Source organism: Pelodiscus sinensis, unplaced genomic scaffold, assembly GCF_049634645.1.
Source record: "Pelodiscus sinensis isolate JC-2024 unplaced genomic scaffold, ASM4963464v1 ctg67, whole genome shotgun sequence".
NCBI lineage: Eukaryota > Metazoa > Chordata > Testudines > Trionychidae > Pelodiscus > Pelodiscus sinensis.
The window spans coordinates 116215-132226 of NW_027465935.1; the positions used below are offsets into that span (position 1 = coordinate 116215).

General features: G+C 50.3%; 1 protein-coding gene across 2 annotated transcripts in view; it reads left to right on the forward strand.

Moving 5' to 3' along the window:
* MORC2 (MORC family CW-type zinc finger 2) overlaps positions 1–9032 on the forward strand; it is a 53055-nt gene extending 44023 nt beyond the window's left edge. For both annotated transcript variants that reach the window (XM_075917044.1, XM_075917045.1), the window contains 10 exons: positions 591–723; positions 2799–2873; positions 2973–3362; positions 4867–5010; positions 5088–5142; positions 6213–6354; positions 6665–6856; positions 6959–7052; positions 8309–8497; positions 8700–9032. In XM_075917044.1, the coding sequence (XP_075773159.1) occupies positions 591–723; positions 2799–2873; positions 2973–3362; positions 4867–5010; positions 5088–5142; positions 6213–6354; positions 6665–6856; positions 6959–7052; positions 8309–8497; positions 8700–8768 (1483 nt within the window). In that variant the 3' untranslated portion in view covers positions 8769–9032. The remainder of the gene's footprint in view (positions 1–590; positions 724–2798; positions 2874–2972; positions 3363–4866; positions 5011–5087; positions 5143–6212; positions 6355–6664; positions 6857–6958; positions 7053–8308; positions 8498–8699) is intronic.
* Positions 9033–16012: the final 6980 nt, after the last annotated feature.

The window sequence follows — 16012 nt, forward strand, 5'->3', positions numbered from 1 at the left end:
CGCGTCTAGATTGGCAGGATGCTTTTCCGCAAAAGCACTTTTTGCGGAAAAGTGTCCGTGGCCAATCTAGACGCAATTTTCCACAAAAAAGCCCCGATCGCCATTTTCGCGATCGGGGCTTTTTTGCGGGAAACAGTACTATGCTGTCTACACTGGCTCTTTTGCACAAAAGTCTTTCGGAAAAAGACTTTTGCCCGAACGGGAGCAGCATAGTATTTCCGGAAAAGCACTGATGATTTTACAGGAGATCGTCCATGCTTTTCTGGAAATTCAAACGGCCAGTGTAGACAGCTGGCAAGTTTTTCCGCAAAATTAGATGATTTTGCGGAAAAACTTGCCAGTCTAGGCACAGCCTGTGAGGCCCATGAGGTGAGCAGGGCTGCCTGCCTCAAGAGGCAGCCAAGCAGAAGTCCTTAATTAGTATGTCCTGTAGGCATCTGGCTAAAATTTGTGACTCTTCATCTCTGATGTTAAGGTTATCGGAGTAGGAACATAGCTAGGTTTCCTGGAGGCCAACGTTTCTCTCTCTGTGGAAGTTTTTTGTACGTTACTTTTTGGTCTCTTGTTGAGCTTGTCTTCCGAACTGGTAGGTGTGACGCTTCAGAGCAGAAGCAGAAAGTTCCCCTGGGAGTGCTGAAAAAGGACATCCGGTCTCAAGAGGAGAAGCAGAAGCAGCTGACGGAGAAAATTCGCCAGCAGCAGGAGAAACTGGAGGCTCTTCAGGTGACTCTAGAGCTGAGCGGGGTGGGAGGCTGAGATGCCATCTTTTGCAAATGAATTACACTGAGTTAAATGTCTTTCATCCCAAAATCGTTTCATGATTTGCACTACCGAGCCCAATCCCAGACCAGGGCCCCCTTATGGCAGGTGCTGTACAAAGCGAACCCAAAGGCTTTTTGCTTCCCCAAGGAACTTACCATGTCAGGACAAGACAATAGACCGACCAAATAATACAAGGAAACAGTGACCAATCTGGTCAGTACGATAGGTAATAGTCTCAATACCAGCATGCTAGCTGCTGTAAAGGTTTTTTTGTAGGCATCATGGAAGAAGATGGTACTTAATCCTGCCATGAGGGCAGAGGACTGGACTCGATGACCTCTCAAGGTCCCTTCCGGTTCTATTATATATAAAATAAAATGGCCGTTTTGAAGGAGGTTGGTGCATTCATTGGGTGTGTCTAGACTACAGGGTTTTGTCGACAAAGGTGGACTTTTGTCGACTAAACCAAACCTGCATCTACACTACCACTGAGTTCTGTCGACATTACGTCGACAGAACTCAGCAGTTTTGTCGACGCTGGTAAACCTCATTTTACGAGGAATAACGCCTTTTGTCGACAGAGTTCTGTCGACAGAAGGCGTTACTGCATCTACACTGTCCTTTGCGTCTACACTGGCATGTCGACAAAGCAGCTTGCTTTGTCGACAGAACTGGATGTAGTCTAGTCGCTCTTTGTCGACAGAAGCTTTGTCGACAGTATCTGTCGACAAAACTTCTGTCGACAAAAGCCTGTAGTCTAGACGTACCCATTTTGTGGATGTTTGAGGAGTTCCTCCCCCATGTGAGAGAAGCATAGAACATAATACAGGTTGAACCTCTCTCGTCCAGAACTCTCTTATCCAGAAACCTCCGTCATCCAGGATTTTAGTTAGCTGACTATCCACTTCTCATGGGTGTGGCCAAGTTTCCTGTGGCCCCATAAAGTTTGTTTACAGCCACCAGTCCTGGCTGTCCATGTTCCCTAGCTCTAATTAACCCCTCGAGGTCGTCTTAACAGCTCAGTAAGCAGTGGTCGTGTAGGTAATGCTGCAGAAAACACTGACCTCCCGTGGTTCAGAAAATTCTCTCGTTCGGAACTGGTCTAGTGCCAACGGTGTCAGTCGGGAGAGGTTCGTTCAACCTGTAACAAAAAATGAGCAATACGAGTTAAGACCGTTCGCACTTACGACCCAAGCTCCCATGGAGCGGTTGTAAAGGCGGTCCCCGAGTTACGAACGCGACCCGCACTTATGAACAGCACGGTTGCGTGTAGCTCATTTTCAATGGGGTCCGAGTTATGAACAGATCAAGTTACGGCCAAGTGTTTGGTCCGTAACTCGTTCGTAACTTGGGGAGAGGCTGTAGTAAAACAAGGGTCAGCTCAAACTTGAGGCTTCCCTTTGTTTTGGACTCTTCCCTTTGGACTGCTCAGCCCACAGCCCTGTGTTTAGAGGGTCACGCCCCCTTTTTTTTTAAGGTTGGATGAGATGGTGAATTCCCACCTTAGTGAGACAGCAGAACCCAGTTAACCTTCCCCTACTGCCTGTTGTCAGCCTGTAACAGGTTCATCCTGTCAGCGAGCCCCCCTTAGTGGCTATAGGGGGGCTCGCAACAATGACCTCGCCCACTCGGGGTGAGACACAGTCCAATTGGCAGTTGAGGTCCAAGGTTCCCCTCTTGCCTGGGGTTCTTCCACGCCGCCCCAGGCTAGCCTCCTGTTGCAGGATCTAGCCTGGGTTCCTTGAAAAGGTCCAGCTTCCACTCGGAGCTGGCCCAGGTGTTGATGCTCCCAGCCGGCCAGGTTGAGCTCCAGGAAGGAACTAACTGACCTTCACTCAGTAGCTCCTTATATACTAGGCTGCTGAACCCTAATTGGCTGCAGGGCCGGCTGCCCTTCTTGGAGGCCCTCTCCACTGTCCCCGCTGCTGGCCATGGTGCTGAATGGCCTCCGGTGGAAGATGGGTTCTGCCAGCCCCATCATACAGCAAAACGCGGACATCTTTTAAAGCGGCCTCGTTCTGGTTGTCTCGCTACAGAAAACTACTCCAATCCGGTCCCAAGCTGACCTGAAAAAGTTGCCTCTTGAAGTGACCACACGGCCTATAGTGGAGGTGAGTACCACCCAATGCTGCTGCAGATCTGTCCTCTCCAGAACCCCGTGGAATTGTTCCGAGAGCAACTTCTGGCTTGTTATTCCTCTCTTCTCTCAGGACTCCCAGTCGCTGAGCAGACCTCAACGCCCGCGATCGCCGCCGTTACCCGATGTAATTAAAAATGCTCCCAGCAGGCCGCCACCGCCTCCCCCCAAGTCCATCAGCCAGCTGCGAAAGGCTCCCTTGGCCCGACCGGCCATCAGCACCCCCAAACTGGCGAGTGTGCTGTCCAGGGAAGAAGCCGGTACTTCTAGGACCCAGCAACACACTGTGACGGTGGGAAAGTCCAACAGCACTGTCGTCAGGACGCCTGCCAAACCGGTCCACGTGGGGAAGCCGCCCCCCATGCTCCTGCAGAACTCTGTAGGCCAGCGCGAGACGCCCAGCCCTAAAATTACAAAGACGCCAGTACTGAAAAAACCTGCAGCAGCCAAGCCTTCTCCACCGGTGAGTCTGTTGTTTGATAGTATGGGAAATGATCGGCGTTTACTCAGCCTCCAGGTATGAGAGCGCCCTCCTCCCGTCAGCATAGGGTGGAAGAACTTGTGCTAGGGGAGAGCTCGGCCATGGATTCTCGGTAGGATCTCTTGCCCCAGCTTCTTCCTTGAGCCTCTCAGTGCCTGCCCTGCATGGAGTAGAAACATGGCAGCAGGTGCATGACGATGTAGGACGCTGATGGTGTTCGGACTGAGCCCTTGTGGCGTGGAGCAAAAGATCTGTGATTGACGAGCTAGGACCTTCTGTAGGAAGTCTTCGGTGATCCGATTTTCAAAATGGCTTCGCACCCTGCTGTTCCCATTATTCTCAGCTGGAGTGGCTGAGAGCTGAGCTTTCTGGAAGCTGTGTGTAGGTGTGGGAGAGTAGTGGTCTCCCAACCATTTTAAGCACAAGACCACTTCTTGCATTGTTAGTACGTTCCAGGATCTCCCTCAAACCCAGACATCCAGCTGTTCTCTGAGACCCTGCTCTCCTTGTTCCATCCTTCCTTTCCCCCATCCTCACTCGTTTTCAGGCTGGGGTTGGGGTACAGCACTGCTTCCCAAACTTTTTGGCATCACACCCCCTCTTTGATTTTTGAGAAACCCTCATACCTCCCCCCCCAAAAAAAAAAACCCCAGCAAAACTTGAGCAAAAAAAAAAAAAAAGTTGCCCTTTTAAGAGCAGAGCATACATTGCCCTTTTAAGGCGGCCATTTTGAAGTCTGCCCGCCGGGACGCTCCATGAGCCCCAACCAAGCCATGTTCCAGCGGATGCCAGAGTCAGGAAAAACAGAAAATACCAGACATTTCACATGGTATTTTCTGAATTTTTTTTTTTTTTACCGTACGGACTGGGCTCTTTCTTGGGAGGGATTGATGAGTGGAAAGGGGGGCTGGGTCACCTCACACCCCCCAGTTTGGGAACCTATGGGGTATAGGCTCTGGTCTTGGTCCAGGGTGTTCAGAGTGTGGGAGGGACTCTGGGCTGTGCCTAGGACAAAGAGTTGGGGTGCAGGAGGGCATTCAGAGTACAGACTCTGGGGGGGAGTTTCGGTGCGGGGGGGTGGGGCTTAGGACTGGGGCAGGGGCTTGAGGTGTGGACACCAGCTGAGCACAGTTTACCTCAAGTGGCTCCTTGGCCTTGTGCCACTCCCTCTATCCTGAGTTCTGGAGATGGGGTAGAGTGTGTCGGGGGGTACCCTGACATCAGTGCTCCCCTCCTCCACCCTGCGGAGCAAGCAGGAGATACCTGGGAGGGCAGGAGCAGCATGGCAGGAGGGGGAGCATGGACACTTAGTAGCCTCCCAACCAAACCAGTCAGGATCACCTGTCAGAAGCTCCAGGATCTACCAACAAATCTCAATCGACGGGTTGGTGACCATTGGTATAGAGGCATCTGAAAGTCCGGCCCCTGGAAAAGGACAGTCGGTGGCGCTCGTGAGAGTCAGCCAGAAATTACTTGCTCTCCGCAGGCTTCCAGCATCCGCAAGCGGACGTTTAACGCCATGGAGGAGGGTGCTGAGGAGGAGGTGGAGCAGAAAAAGGAGAAGACCAAACGAGGGAAAATTGTGGTCGTGAAAGAGGAGAAGAAAGACTCGAACGAGGTGGTGGTGGAGGTGAGGATTGCGGGGCGGGAGCCAGCACGTTCTCATCTCCTCGGGAGCTGGCTAACATGAGTTCTTTGTGCTTACAGCTCACAGACAGTGCCGGGGAGGAGGAATTAGCTGATCTGAAAAGAGCCCAGAAAGGTGAGGCAAACCATTACGCTTGGCTCGTATTTGCCAGTATGCAGAAGGCAGTGAAAGGGGCAGGGAGCACGTTGCAGCCCCGGCCACGCTGGCTGGCCTTCCTGATTGGAGCAAGGTCCTCTTTAAACCTGTAGTCGCAGTGTCTGTGCCAATAGAGTCCATATTTTGCCCAACTCCAAGAAATTTGCATAGAGTTTATCTGATTGTGACTAAAGTTGCTTTGATCCTACTGGGACCTGTAACCTTGGGGCTGCACATTTATGTTAACATTGAAGAGCTCTTCCATGTCGGAGCCTGAAGCTTTCCTTAGTCATGCCCGTTACCTCTGCTCATTATGTGTCCCCTTGAGTTTGTAGCTAAGAGGATAACAGGTTGTTTGTCATGTTGCATGGCCTGATTTGGAAACCTTGTTCTTTCACGCTCTTCGTTTCTTTGTCTGTATGTGGTAGTTACACATAGTTGTTGCTGGTATATAGAGTAGTTATAGAATAACTTCTCCTAATGGACATCTTCTAAGTCAGGGCTGCTCTGACGGTTTGGGTTTATGTGGGGCTCAACACACAGCCTGCACATGGCCTCTACTGGGAACACGCTCCACAACAGCGAGTCAATATAATGGCCTTTTGTTGATATGTGCTTTAGTAGTTACATTCCTGGACTGTCATTGCTCGTTAAAAGTGCTGTCATACGGGTAGAAATCGGGTAAATATTGCATTTTATTAATATCAGCAGAACTGACTTAAATGGGGCCTGCGTGTTGTGTAGTCTTGCCTTAATCTTTGTGTTCAGTGTGAAAGAAGCTATTTGCATGTATATTTACATGTGTATATAGAACCACAGTTAAGTTTCGGCCCTCGGCGTATGCTATATCATTGTGGCCCCCGGGGCTTCCGAAGTTGAGTAGCCCTGTTTTAAGTCATTCCCATCCCACACCCAGGAAGCTTAGGAACTTCGCCTCTGTAAATTCACGTTCGTTCCCAGCCGAGTACTGAGGAAACATGAGCTTCCCTCGTGAAATGTGCTTTCGGCATCTTTCCAAACCCCCTCACATCTACCTGCCTATGTCTCAGACAAAGGGCTGCATGTGGAGGTCCGAGTGAACAAGGAATGGTTCACGGGCCGTGTCACGACTGTGGAGATGGGCAAGCATGCCATACGCTGGAAGGTGAAATTCGATTACGTTCCGACAGACACCACACCGAGAGATCGCTGGTAACTAACCATAATTTTTGGTTGCGTGGGCTCTGGAGATGCAGGGAGGGGTGAGGGAACTCTGTTACATTTTCACAGGTTCTGAGGAGAGGAATAATCTATTCTTACATTGGGAAGGTTGTGTACACCGGAATGTTTGGAGAAAGTTGCTTTGTGATTGTGTAAGGAACAGGCGTCTGTATGAGTGGGCGGCTGTGGAAGATACTGTAATCTGGGAGCAGTTGTCAGCGATGGGGGGCTCTGAGACGGTACTAACCAAGTGTGGCTAATCTGGAACAGGCTGTATGTGATTCCTTCTTGACCCCTCCAGGGTAGAGAAGGGCAGTGAGGATGTGCGGTTGATGAAGCCTCCCTCTCCAGAGTATCAGAGTCCAGACACACAGCAGGAAGAAGAGGAAGTTGCAACTGAGCCTTCAACCTCTGACTGTGCCCGAATCGAGCCAGACACTACCGGTCCCAGTAGCAACCAGGAGACTGTGGATTTGCTAGTCCAGACGCTCCGGTGGGTTTCTTGGGTGCTCCCGGCAATAACAATTTCTGAGTGTTTCAATCTCCAAACAAGACTTAAAACCATCCCTGTGGCTGCTTGTTTTTTCTTGGGTAGGAATTGTTTGCGGTACTTCTTGCCCCCGAATTTTCCCATCTCCAAAAAGGAGCTGAGTTCCATGAGTTCAGAAGAATTGATGGCTTTTCCTCTGGTGAGTTGAGCGCCTCTCCTTTACACAAACTTCTGCTGGGTCTACAAATTCAAAACGGACGGCTCGTGGGTTTCTCTGGTTTGGGAATAGAAGGGTTAAACCGACGTGCCTGAAGTGTTCGTTCTTTTGAGAAAAGACAAACACACCATTTTTATTTTACCAAATCAGAGCTTGTTTGAAAATGATCATTTGGTATCCAACAGGTGAACATTTCTCCCTCTTTTTTTTACCCATGGATGGTGTATGAACCAGGAAGTGCCTCTGCTACTCCACTGAAGCTGTGTCTAGACTGCAGACTTTTCGGAAGAAGTTTTTCCGGAAGAGATCTTCCGAAAAAACTTCTTCCGAAAGAGCGTCTACACCACAAAAGCACATCAAAAAAGCAATCTGCTTTTTCGAAAGAGATTGTCCATTCAGTCTGGACATTATCTCACATGTAAGCTGTGATTGCTATGGACGGAATGGCCACCAGGACATCTGTGCTTTTTCCTCTTCTTTTGAAAGAACTCCCTGTTCCCCGTCCACACATGGGGTGTCTCTAGACTACAGGTGTGTCTAGACGACACTGTCATGTCGACAAAACGGCTTGCTTTGTTGACAGAACTGGCTGTAGTCTAGACGCTCTTTGTTGACAGAAGCTTTGTCGGCAGTATCCGTCGACAAAACTTCTGTCGACAAAAGCCTGTAGTCTAGACGTACCCATGGGGAAAGAGCTCTTTTGAAAAAAGGCTTCTTCCTCGTAGAAAGAGGTTTACCAATGTTGGAAAAACCCCTCTGTTTCGATTTTATTTTTCTCAAAAGAACACAATTGCAGTGTGGACGTAAGCGAAGTTTTTTTCGGAGAAACAGCCATTTTTCTGAAAAATCTCGGCACTGTAGACATACCCTAAGGGTCATGCTGCTTAAGGTTAGAAATACGAAGAGACCCAATTGTCATCATAAGGCAACTGAAACTAGCTTTTGGGTCATTACAGGGTTTTTCCACCCATCGTTCAGTTTTCCTTAAGACGAATATTTTTTTTAATGAAAAACAAATAGGATGGAAGGTGACCAGATGCTGAAATAAAAGGAGTGGTTTAGTGCTAGGCAAATCAACTTCATAATACTGCTGTCTGGATGCTTCTACCAGTCAATCCTGGAGGAAACTAAGGGCAGATTTAAGCTGGTGTGGGAATTCTGTTGGGGCGGAGCTTTGGGGCATATCGGTCTCATCCCTTTTCACAGCACGTCAACTCACTTTATTTGCCACCCCGCAGAAAGAATACTTCAAACAGTACGAAATGGGGCTGCAGAATTTGTGCAATTCCTATCAGACTCGTGCTGACGCCCGGGCCAAAGCATGTGAGGAAAACCTCCGCAACTCGGAGCGAAAACTCAAGGAGACGGAGGAGAAACTACAGAAGCTGCGGACCAATATTGTGGCACTTCTGCAGAAAGTGCAGGAGGTGGGTGAGAGCCTGGTGGGCAGAGTAGAATTACCGAGCGCCACTGGATTGGGTCCAGTGGAGAACTTAGGGAAAGTAAGGACTTCCTTTATCATGTCCCACTGTGTCCCACCCCCAGTTGAATCTAGATAAAAGCAATCCAACAGCTCGAAGAACTTCCTGTGACCGGTAAGTAATCTCCTCGTGTGCCTTTTGGTTTCAGGACATCGATATTAATACCGATGATGAGCTGGACGCGTATATTGAGGACCTGATTACCAAGGGAGACTGAGTCGTCCAGAGCCAGCACTGGCAAGCAGCACGGAAGAGTTGGTCCCTGTGATCTGAGGCGTGGCTTCCTGCCGCACAGGGGACCCGAGCAGCGCATGAAAGGGGAGGGCCATTAGACTGTGTATTATATTGATGTGTTGGTGTACAATCTGTTCTTGTGATTTTACATGCAAAAGACATTTGTGCAGTTGGCAGGCAAGTTTTTAACATTGTAGTTCTTCAACTCTCTTTCCTTTGTTTATAAATATTTATTTTTTAAAAGAAACCAGAACTGTGCCTGGTATGACAGGAAGGAGGGTTGTTATATTGTCTTGTTTGTTCAATGCCGTAAAAGTCCAAGAAGTTTTTTTCCTTTGGGGTATACTGGAGATCTAAGCCCAACCTTTGGCACCAGAACATCCTGTCCAGCACCTTGTAATTGATGTTTCTTCAGACGAAGAACGGAAAATCTAGCAACGACTAATGGAAATACCTAGGGTATGTCTAGACTACAGGGTTTTGTCGACAGAAGTTTTGTCGACAGATACTGTCGACAAAGCGCGTCTAGACTACAGCCAGTTCTGTCAACAAAGCACGCCGCTTTGTCGACATAACAGTGTGGACGCAAAGGACAGTGTAGATGCAATAATGCCTTCTGTCGACAGAACTGTCGATAAAAGGCATTATTCCTCGTAGAATGAGGTTTATGTATGTCGACATAACTCAAAGGCAGTGTGGACGTAGGTATAGTTTTGTTGACAAAAGTCCGCTTTTGTCGACAAAACCCTGTAGTCTAGACACACCCCTACTCTGAGGCTGAGCAGAAGGTGGCGGGGTTAGACGGCAGTAACTGCGCCCAAGGAAACTCACAGCCAGGTTTCTAACTGTACCAAGGGGCCGGCGTTCTCCATCGCTACGGTGGACGCTGTAGCTGAGCAGGCATGCAGGTGTTGTCAGTCAGGGTTTCGGGGTTGCCCCGGTGGGTTCATGACAGATCCTCTACTCCGTCGGCCATGATAAACTTTCGGCTGCGTGCGTGTGCTCCCTCATATCTAAAGCGTTAAACCTCGTGTGCTTGGGTCAACACAGTAGACCTCTGAGAGTTCCTGGACATGACCACTTCAAGCAAGGATGAAACCAGTCGAGCAATTTTATTGCCAAAGGCCGTGCATTAACAGTTGTTAGCAGAAAGTCTCGACGCTAAGCCACTGTGCATTCTGCAAGTGTTGGCAATGACACTCACCTATACAAGTGCCTATTGCACCCCATCCCCCAAAGTTGGTTCATGCTTACCCTTTGTGGTGCCCTTTTATAGGCATGTAGAAACAACTTGCGTCACTTTTCACACCAAGTTGCCACCCTCTGTTGCTTAGTTACCACCCCTCACCTTGCAGAAGGGGGTTCACTAACTATTCTTTATGCTGTCAACTTCCCCTTGCATGGTGCCGAAACAGCTCTGGGAAACGCCCCACAGCTTGGAGACATGCAGAGAGGGTTACGGTAAAAGCAATCTGCCCAGGTACTGGCCTGTTAGCAAGTGTCGTGCTGTAGGTGACCTCTTGCCGCAAGCAAATCTCAAGAAAGGAGCTGGTCTTGTAACCCTTCGAGCACTGAGATGAAGGGTGTGTCTAGACTACAGGGTTTTGTCGACAAAACTATACCTGTGTCCACACTGCCTTTGAGTTATGTCGACATAACGTCGCCAAAACTCAGCAGTTTTGTCGACATATGTAAACCTCATTCTACGAGGAATAACGCCTTTTATCGACAGAGTTCTGTCGACAGAAGGCATTATTGCATCTACACTGTCCTTTGCGTCCACACTGTTATGTTGACAAAGCGGCTCGCTTTGTCGACAGAATTGGATGTAGTCTAGACACTCTTTGTCGACAGAAGCTTTGTCGACAAAACTTCTCTCGACAAAACCCTGTAGTCTAGACATACCTGAAGTGTCAACTTCCTGCAGGCGCCCTTCCTCTCCTTGCTAAGCAATCCTCCTCTCCATCTTCGCGCTCACCTTACTCCAGAAGCTTCGGCTTCCCAGTTGACCTGCCGGTCTACCTCTGAACTGATGCTGTTTTCAGGAGTAGGGATGTGAGCCTACAGGCGACTCATCCAACAGTTACAACAATTGGACTACGCTAAAAGGGTGCCAGCAATAGAAACCTGCCTTCGGGAAGTACTCAAAGCCAGAAGCCGTTAACAAGGCCTGTGAATAATGAGGCCAACACTGGCGCTCTGAAAATGAGGAGTTCCTTGAGTTAGGGAAAATTTGGGGGTGAGTATTTGGACACCCAACCCAGTGTGGATTGCTGAGGAATGCACAGAGAACGGTCCAAGCGATGCACAGTCCTCTGACCTCACAGCTGTTAAAAAACATCCAAGAAAATACGGGGAAGATTTGGGGGTGAGTATTTGGACCCCCGACCCAGTGTGGATTGCTGAGGAATGTACAGAGAACGGTTCAAGCGATGCAGCGTCCTCTGACCTCACAGCTGTTAAGAAGCATCCAAGCAAAAACCAGGAAAAACATTTTCCTCCATATAGAACAGGCGGAGAACCTACAGCCAGTGAACAAGACTTGGCCCCTGGGTTACTCTGCCCCAGCCTGTGATGAGGCACCAGGGTTGGGTCGGTTTGCGCCGTAGAGCCTTACGGAGTGAAACTCATGTGAACCGATGACCAATCGTGAAAGGGAGATGCATCTGTGCGCCACGTTGGGGACCCTGGCCATTGCTTTCACCGTTGGCTATATCCTTGGTAGGTAGATTAGAAACGAGCATCTAGCTGGCCATAGAGCTCTGGTAAGACCAGAGGAGCCTTCAAACTCTTAGCAGCTCCTAAGAAGTCACGAGTTGAGGGGGAGGGTTTGTACTAACCTAGTGGGTGCTCCAGACAAGTCCTCACTTGTGCGTTCCTTATGCCGTAGCCTCCCTCTTCCCACACACGTTCTTACACCGCCTTCACCCTGCTTGCTGAGCGCCTTCCATTGGCATACGGAAAGATCGGGCTGCAGCTCTTGCAAAGGGAATTCACACATTTGCAAACAGAGGCGTGGTACTGCGGCTTTGCCCTTGTGCTTCCATGCCCGGTGCTGCCCCTGTGGACCAGCTCACAGAAGAGGCAGAGCCCTCTCCTTCCAAGAAGATGGGTTTGGGGTAAGCATGGAGCCTGCCCCTCCCCCCCGACTTCTCCAGTGGGGCCATGCTGGTTTGCAAAGGGACTGGTGTGTGGCAAATCCCAGCATTAGAGGCAGAGAAGGTCAAAATTCCTGGGGATGAGGGAGTGGGTAGGCATGGAGGGGCGTGCATGGGGGCTGTCCACAGTAGCAATCACAGTTCGTCTGCCTCCAGCTGAGTGAGGGGAGAGATGGGAAAGCCATCATGCTGATGTAAATCCGGTTACTGCGGGTGTGGCTCTCGATTGATTACACCAGCCCTAGGTTGACAAGAGCAGCACTGAGGATAGAATCGAGCCGTAGGGTCAAGCCGAGCATCTTTGCGGGCATTTAACACTAGCGGAGCTGTCTCCTCTTCCCCCTCCGCTCAGGAGCTTGGGTGCAGGACGTGACACATAGAGGGGGATAGTTAGAGCCAGAGGCTGTTCCATCGAGCTCAGAGCATTCTGGGAATGTGGAAAGGTCACACACACGCATGGTTCATGGGACAACTTTTTCCCCGCTCCTGGGTTTTGAGAACGTGCCAGACACAGCAACTCACCCTGTACCTGTCCGTGACTGAGCCTGGGCCTCCCTTACGCCCTGGGGCAGGGAGTTCCCCAGGTTAGCAGTGTGGCTCTTGCCCATTTCTGCCACCTACCCCATCATGGGGCTCTGCCCAGGTCATCCACCCTGTAGGGAAGCATCTTTGGTTAACCCTGGTGTCTTCTGTGCCCCCCCCCCATCTCCCTCTGTGTGTCTGGGGGGGAAACAGCACAACTGGACTGGAGCAGGGGTGGCCCCAAAAAGGAGGACTCGGGGGCCAACCAGGCTGCCTGCAGCTCCCACACCCAGGCAGACCAGAAGGAGGGGGGGTAGATCCGGGCGTTGCGGGAGATGCCCCGGCAGGAAACTTCCATCCTCAGCCCCAGCGGCAAGAGCAGTGGGGCCCCGACGCCTCCCGCGGCAAGTTTGTGGCTCCTGTTGGAAAGATCAGCCCTGAGCCTCCCCCCCGCCCAGGCCTTCCCTGCCCCGCCCAAGGGTGCCCGGACAAAGAAAAACTCCGGGCTCTGCCTGCAGGGCTCCGCCAGACTGTGGCGCGACAGGGAGCGTGGGAAGAGGCAGCACTTCTCAGTGTCAGCGCAACGCCCCCACGCAGCCCGGCAGCGTCTCCGTGTGCACGCAACGCACCTCGCAAGTGATAGCGCTTTCCAGCGTCCGCGCAACGCCCCCGCGCAGCCCGGCAACGTCTCCGTGTGCACGCAACGCACCTCGCAAGTGATAGCGCTTCCCAGGGTCCGCGCAACGGCCCCGCGCAGCCCGGCAGCGCTTCTCAATGTGCGCCCAACACCACAGTGCCTTGGGACTCACTGTGCCTTGAGAGTCACACACACACTGTGCCTTGGAATCCACTCACATGCAACCATAAGAATCTCTCTCACGTGCGTGCGCGTGCACACACACACACACTCACTCTGCCTTGGGTCTCACAAATATACACACAACCTTGGAACCCACTCACTCGACTGTAAGAGTCCCTTTCTCTCTCACACACACCCACACACAGACACTGCCTTGGGTCTCTCAAACACACACACACACACTGCCTCGGAACCCACTCACACTTGACCATAAGAATCTCTGTCTCTCACACACACATACATACACACACACACACTGCCTTGGGTCTCACAAACACACACACACACACACACAGACAGTGCCTTGGGTCTCACAAACACACACATACACACTCTACCATAAGAGTCACTGTCATTCTCTCTCTCACACACACACACACACACACTACCATAAGAGTCTCTGTCATTCTCTCACACACTTACACACACACACACACACACACACTGCGTTGGGTCTCACAAACACACACACACACACACACACACACTCTACCATAAGAGTCTCACTGTCATTCACACACACACACACACACACACACACACACACACAGCCTTGGGTCTCACAAACACACACACACACTCTACCATAAGAGTCTCTGTCATTCTCTCACACACACATACACACACACACACACACTGCCTTGGGTCTCACAAACACACACACACACACACACACTCTACCATAAGAGTCTCACTGTCATTCACACACACACACACACACATACACAGACACTGCCTTGGGTCTCACAAACATGCACACACTGCCTTGGGTCTCACAAACACACACACACACACTCTACCATAAGAGTCTCTGTCATTCTCTCACACACATACACACACACACACTGCCTTGGGTCTCACAAACACACACACACACACTCTACCATAAGAGTCTCACTGTCATTCTCTCTCTCTCTCTCACACACACACACACACACACACACACACACACACACACACACTGCCTTGGGTCTCTCAAACACACACACTCTACGATAAGAGTCTCACTGTCATTCACACACACACACACACAGCCTTGGGTCTCACAAACACATGCACACACTGCCTTGGGTCTCACAAACACACACACACACACTCTACCATAAGAGTCTCTGTCATTCTCTCACACACATACACACACACACACACACACTGCCTTGGGTCTCACAAACACACACACACACACTCTACCATAAGAGTCTCACTGTCATTCACACACACACACACACACACACACACACACACACACTGCCTTGGGTCTCACAAACATGCACACACTGCCTTGGGTCTCACAAACACACACACACACACACTACCATACGAATCTCACTGTCACACACACACACACACACACACACACACACTGCCTTCGGACTCACACACACTCTACCACAAGAATCCCTCTCTCCCTCACACCCACAGTCCTGACCGCCTCTCTTCGCAGAGTTAGTAACAAAGTAAGAAGACGCATTCAATGTCTACAGCTAGCCAGCGTCTCCCCGGGACTTGCCACGGGCTGCCAGGCAATATTTGTGTTCGAGCCGTGTGGCTCTGATATTTATTTCATTTCCCTTCTTTTTATATAGGAATTAGATACAGTCCTCCTACCCGTTAACTGACAGACAGCGTGCACCCCATTCGGAAAAGGGGTCAGGCTGGCGGAGGTAAGCGCTGCGGCTGCCCCGAGGAGGTGTTCTTGGGTGAGTAGAGCACCCCGTGACACCCGTTAAGCACAAATATTCAGCCGACCTTGTAGTTTCCTATAACTCTGCCCACAGGCGCCAAGTATCCCAGGCTGCCTTGCATTCCCTGACGGACGTTTTGGCTGCAGCAGAAGGGGGCCTCCTCTCACAACTCTCATTACTGGAATGTCATAAGAACGGCCGTACTGGGTCAGACCAAAGGTCCATCCAGCCCAGTATCCTGTCTGCCGACAGTGGCCAGCACCAGGTGCTCCAGAGAGGGTGGACCGAAGACAACGATCAAGCGATTTGTCTCCTGCCATCCCTCTCCAGCCTCTGACAAACAGAGGCCAGGGACCCCATTTCTATCCCCTGGCTAATAGCCTTTTATGGACCTAACCTCCATGAAATTATCCAGCTTCTCTTTCAACTCTATTACAGTCCTAGCCTTCACAGCCTCCTCCGGCGAGGAGTTCCACAGGTTGACTACACGCTGTGTGAAGAACTTTCTTGTATTCGTTTTAAACCTGCTACCCATTAATTTCATTTGGTGTCCTCTAGTTCTTCTATTTAGGGAACTAATAACTAACTTTTCTTTATTCACTCTCTCCACCCCACTCATGATTTTATAGACCTCTATCGTATCCCCCCTCAGTCTCCTCTTTTCTAAACTGAAAAGTTCCAGTCGCGTTAACCTCTCTTCATAGGGGACCCCGAATCATTTTAGTTGCTCTTTTCTGAACCCTTTCCAAGGCCAAAGTATCTTTTTGGAGGTGAGGAGACCACATCTGTACACGGTATTCCAGATGTGGGCGTACCATAATTTTATACCGGGACAGTAAAATATTCTGGGTCTTATTTTCTATCCCTTTCTTAATAATTCCTAACATCCTATTTGCCTTTTAGACCACCGCAGCACACTGTATGGACGTTTTCAGAGAATTAGCCACGATAACTCCAAGATCTCTTTCCTGATTTGTCGTAGGCAAATTAGCCATCATACTCT